At 35.6% G+C, this 5683-nt stretch overlaps 1 protein-coding gene across 1 annotated transcript; it reads right to left on the bottom strand.

The window, feature by feature from the left end:
* Nucleotides 1–2482: 2482 nt before the first annotated feature.
* LOC127079065 (putative receptor protein kinase ZmPK1) lies at nt 2483–4891 on the bottom strand. The gene has a single exon (XM_051019474.1). The coding sequence runs from the start codon at nt 4889–4891 to the stop codon at nt 2483–2485; it is 2409 nt and encodes an 802-aa protein (XP_050875431.1).
* Nucleotides 4892–5683: the final 792 nt, after the last annotated feature.

Here is a 5683-nt window from a genome sequence, read left to right as displayed (position 1 = left end):
TATTACAAATGTGTGTATTGAATTTATTGTTGAAACTCGTGTTACGGAGCATGTCATGTGTGTTATGAATGTGTGACACCCTGCGTGATTTTATTTTATATTTAATTTATACGATAAATTATAAGCGGGGTTTGGGGTGTTACAACTTCGACTACATTCCTCCAGCTTCGATTTTTTCTCTTCGGCATAGTCGAAATTTGCTGGCTAACACATACGAACTGAGAAATGTCTTTGAATATTGTGTTCTCACATAACCTCTTGAATTTTATATCAGTTTACTTTGTCTCATTATCTAACCACAAAAGCTTTATTTTTCTGTCTGTTTTATTCTTTACCTCTATCTTCCACAATTTGAATTTTGTAAAGACTTCGTATTTTTTCTTTAAGAAATACACCCAAACCTTGCGAGAAAAATCTTTTGTAAAATTCACAAAACACAAGATTTTGTGAAAAATATTTTGAGAAATCCACAAAACACCTAGAATTACTAATGTAAACCTCTTTGGTAGGTTTCCACACGTTATAATGCTTTCAAATTCCCAATGTTTTGTACTTTCTGATCCTGAACTGAACACGACATTATTTCTCAAGTATATAATACTTGCACAATTATAACTTGCAACTAAGAACATCTTTCAATAGATTTATCTTATGAAGTTTTGTCATCCCACACTCATTAAGATTACCCAAACGCATATGTCAGAGATTGGTTGCATCATTATCAGACTCAACTGATGCAACATCATCTACAATTGTGTTCCCCAATAATTTGTAGATATTGCTTGTATTCATCATTGCTCGCATCTCAATCAATTCACCCTTGCTTACCTTCATAATGTTTGTATCTCCATCAAACTTGTAATAGACACCATTTTTCTGTAGAGTACCTAGGGAAATCAAGTTCTTCCTCAATTTTGGAATATATCTGACTTCGTCCAATGTTTGCACACCACTATCATCCATGGAAATTTAATTTGTCTCATTCCAGTGATAATACATATTTTATCATCACCTAGATAAACAAATCCAAAATTACATGACCTAAATGTAGTGAACCATTCCCTGTACAACATCGTGTGGTAAGACCAACCAGAGTCAAGAATACATTCATGCACTTGCTGGATAAAACACACTATATCTACTTCACTACCATAATCACTGGTTTGAACCATATTTACAGAAATGGATGGGCCTTGCTTTCTGTTTATACAGACCTTCTTCCAATGTCTAATTTGTTTGCAACTATAACACTCAGATGTTTTATGATTCTTGGAATTAGACCTCTCATTTCCAAAAACCTTCATTACCATTGTTCCGCACACCCATTTCACGTACAGACTGTCACATTGAGTTATTTCCTCCACACTCTGTCTGCTTTGAGAATGAGAGAAAAAGTGTAGTATTAATCACGTCAAGACTGATAGTATCCTTCTCGTAGGTAAGAGTAGTCACCAAGTGGTCATAAGAACTGGTAACGAGCAAAGCATGATAATTTCTTTATCTTCGTCATCAACATTCACCCAAAGTCTCATTAGATTGGTGATTATTTTGGTTGAAGGCATTGGCATGTTGTTGTAAAATAGATCATTTTTGCATCATCAGACCATATAGTCGTTGCTTCGCGAACTATTTGTGCATCAGTGTCTTTGACATATTCTGACTCTCTAATTAGTCTCAAACCTCCTTCGGAGTTGTCGGGTCCAGGACCTAATACATCACATCGTCTAAAACGCATAGGTGTATCAATGATGCGGACTTCTCCTTCATATCTACTCAATCGATATCATCCATGTTGTTTGATTTCGTCTCACACAGTACTTTTTGTAAACTTTGTTGAGACAACATATCCTTAAACATACTTTACCATAATATGTAATTACTTCTCTCGTCGAACCTTGTTATTTCGAATTTCGCACTAGCGTTAATTGTCATATGATATCAATTGTTAGAACAGCAATCAATATAGAATATTAAAGATAAACGAAAGTAAAAGACAATGAACACACTCGATCTTTGTTAACGCAGTTCGGTCAATGGTGTCTACCTCTGCGACTATAGAGCAACTATAGTTCCCTTATTTTTGTCTTATGAATTAGGATTTTAGTGTTACAAACCATATATATAATACTAAGGTTCAATTTACCTAAACCTTAATCCTCGATTACCCACAACAAACCGTTATCTTTATCCATAATAATTTCTACAATATGAGTTATACTCAACAATACACATAATAATCTCCAACACTATGAGTCATACTCAACAAATACAATAATTAAAATCTATACAAAAATTCACTACCATTACCCATTATAATCTCAAACAATGAGTGATACTCAACAAATACAATAATTAAAACCTATACAAAAATTCACTCGCAAATACATTCAAGACAAGATACACAGCATTTGTACATACCCACCCTTCCTCAAATTCTGACAGTTTGAAAACAAACAAACAAAACCTCACAGTCTGTCTTGAACTAGCTTCTTGTTAATTCCTGATTATCATTTTCACAACTCAATTTCAGAAGCACTTCCACCACATGACTCATGGTAGGTCTTTTGTCCTTATCTTCCTCTACACATTGCAAAGCCACTTCAGCCAAAGCTTCAACTTCCCTTTCATCATAACCTCCTTCAATGGTAGGGTCTATGATTTCATTAACCCATGCACTTCTTGTATATCTTTTCTCTCTCAACCATGCAACCAAACCTTGTTTCTCTTCTCCATCTCCCATATCAACATCCTTTGTTGCACTCTTTCCTGTTATTATTTCCAACACAACCATTCCATAGCTATAAACATCTATTTTAGATGTTATTGAATGATTCAATATCCACTCAGGAGCCATATAACCTCTTGTTCCTCGTATTTTCGAAAAACTAGAGAATTTAGCATCACTTCTGTCTCTTAGCTTTGACAGTCCAAAATCTGCCACCTTTGGTTGATAATCAGAATCCAAAAGTATGTTCTGTGGCTTCACATCACAATGCAAAATCCACTCCAAACACTCTTCATGAATATAAGCCAAACCTTTTGCTGTACCTAAAGCTATGTCAAATCTCTTTGTCCAATCCAATCCACTAGACCTTAAATGTTCTGCTAAAGAACCATTTTCCATGAACTCATACACAAGCATTCTGTGTTTTCCTTCTGCACAATAACCCCATAATTCAATCAAATTCATATGGTTAAGCCTTCCAATGCTACTTACTTCCGCGAGAAACTGTGCTTCGCCTTGATTAGCCTCAATGAGTCTCTTCACCGCTATAACTCGTTCATCTAACAGTACACCTTTGTATACAACCCCTCCTGCACCTTTTCCAATCTCTTGACTAAAATTTTTTGTTGCTTTTTTCAATTCAGAATAACTGAATTTTCTAAAACCAATTATGGACATATTGTTATACACTCTTGTGTCTAAATTATTTTTTGATCTTATAAAGAAAAACCACATAAAAAATATGCACAAGATTTCTACTCCTCCCATTCCCCCTACAAACAAGAGCAAAAACCTAATATACCTTCCTTCACGAACTTCATTATATAATCTTTCAAGAGTTGTTGTTTTCGGACTCGCAGGACAAGCGAGTTTGTACTTATCATTCATTGATTCTTTGTAAGTGTATGAACTGTTTGCCGGCAGTTTCAAGTACAAATCAGCGTTGAAATATGGTATTCGATACGCGTTTCGCAGCTGTAGCTTCGGGTAACATGTATAAGTATCAGGTATGCCACTACCCGCTTTGACATAGGTATATTGAATACCTTTGCAATTGCATAATTGTAAACATAAATCTTTGCACCGAGCAAGTGTGTAATTTACAAAGATTCCATAATCATAACCAAACAACTCCACATTGGATATAACTAGAAACTGAGATTGAGTTTTGTTGCATGGCAGAGAGAATTCTGGTTGACATCCATAAGCCCAATCTTGAGGATTCTTCATTTTATATCCCGGAAGACAAGAACATTTCACACTGTCACTATAATAAGAGCACAAACTATTTACACCACAAACACCATGAATTCTACATGGTCTTGATTTGGCTTGCCATGAAATATACCAATTTTTTCCACTTTGTTTTCGACTGTAAGTGCGAATGTTTCCGTCAGGATCAAGTCTAAGTCTTCTCTGCATCAGTGCATCTCCATAATCAGATGTCATGAAATTGAAATTATCTGATGAACTAAAGTTACCGAGAGTATTCAAAACCGCAACTTTACTGTTATTGTAACCAGCCCTTTTAGCATCCCAATCAGTAAGCCAAGGATCCGGCCAATAAATGCTCGATACTTCAGGACCGTCGTAAAGAAGACGAAGAATGTTGTCGTTGTCAAAATACAACATATAAAAACCAGATGACTTGTTTGTTTCACTTCTTGAACAAACTATTCTTGATTGTCTGTTGAAAACTTGTTGTGGCAGAAGCGTATCAGTAGGAGAATCAAAGCTTTGCCACAAAGTAACACCGTTTACTTCGCGTAAAACGAGGTTACCAGTGTTTAAAAGAACGAGATCAACAGAAGAGAGTGAGACGGTGTTTGCGGACCAAACGTGAGACTCATCGGTATCTCTTAAGACAAGGTTACCATTGTTGAGAAGGTGAAGTTTTGAGCCTCTTCCGTTGACGGGTTGGTCGCGGTTTGCATTCCATACTAAGGTAAGGTTTTGTGTTTGGGGATTTGGTTCGGAAAACCAAATGGCAAAGGAATATGCATTTTCACCAACAGCATAGAAACCAGCACAGAACATTCCATTTTGTGATACTATGATATCTTTTGGTTCTTCCACTGAGAGGGATGAACCTTGCTTCATGGTATCCAATGCTGAAGATGATGAAAGTATTAGAAACAAAAGCAAGGAGAGAAGGATCAAATGCATGGTTAATTTGTATAGAATAGCTATGGAATATTTGTAATGTAGTTCACATCACAAATACTCAATATGTATAGTAAATTTAATGCAGCATATATTGATTTTAATTTGTTGCTTATAAATCCACGTTATATTTCATTAGAATTATTACTACATCAATAGTCTCGGCATTGACTATGAACATTTATACTTCTGTATGACTGTGGTGACAGTGATAGGGACAGGGACTTTCTGTTTTAAGCAATTTGGTTGACAATGGATTTGTTTTTTTTCGGAGTATATCATGTTCTAAAATATATGAATAATGAAAGATGTTGTTGCTTTTAAAAACCATAACAGAATCTTAATGGATTATTCTAAAGATGGATATTCCCCTGGTAGAATTTAAGAATCGGTTAAAGAATTAAATTGACAGCTTTTGTTTTGTGGGAGATAGGGAGAGAATGTCATTCATTCTGAACAACTATATGAATTATGTGTTTTGTTTTATTAATTTGGATTATATTATGTAGTGATATAATTGGAAGGAATTTAGGGTTCAGACGAAAGCTACATGTTTAGTCCGCCCTGGGCAAGTCGAGTACATTGATCTTTTAATGGTTTGAGCGCCTCTCTTTCGGATACGTCGCTCGAATCTCTCGTTCTCCTTCCTTAATGCGCGATCGGGTGGAAATCACCTATTGGGTCAACAAACGCAAGGAATCAACCACCCATTACTGAAGCGGTTACTGCATTGTAGGAAGACTTGGTTCTGACCATGGGACTATAAATACATCAGTAACATAGTATTTCGGGACA

Source organism: Lathyrus oleraceus, chromosome 5 (genome assembly GCF_024323335.1).
Source record: "Lathyrus oleraceus cultivar Zhongwan6 chromosome 5, CAAS_Psat_ZW6_1.0, whole genome shotgun sequence".
NCBI classification, from domain to species: Eukaryota; Viridiplantae; Streptophyta; class Magnoliopsida; order Fabales; family Fabaceae; genus Lathyrus; species Lathyrus oleraceus.
Note: the sequence above shows the minus strand (reverse complement) of the source record. Positions and strands in the feature narration are given on the sequence as shown.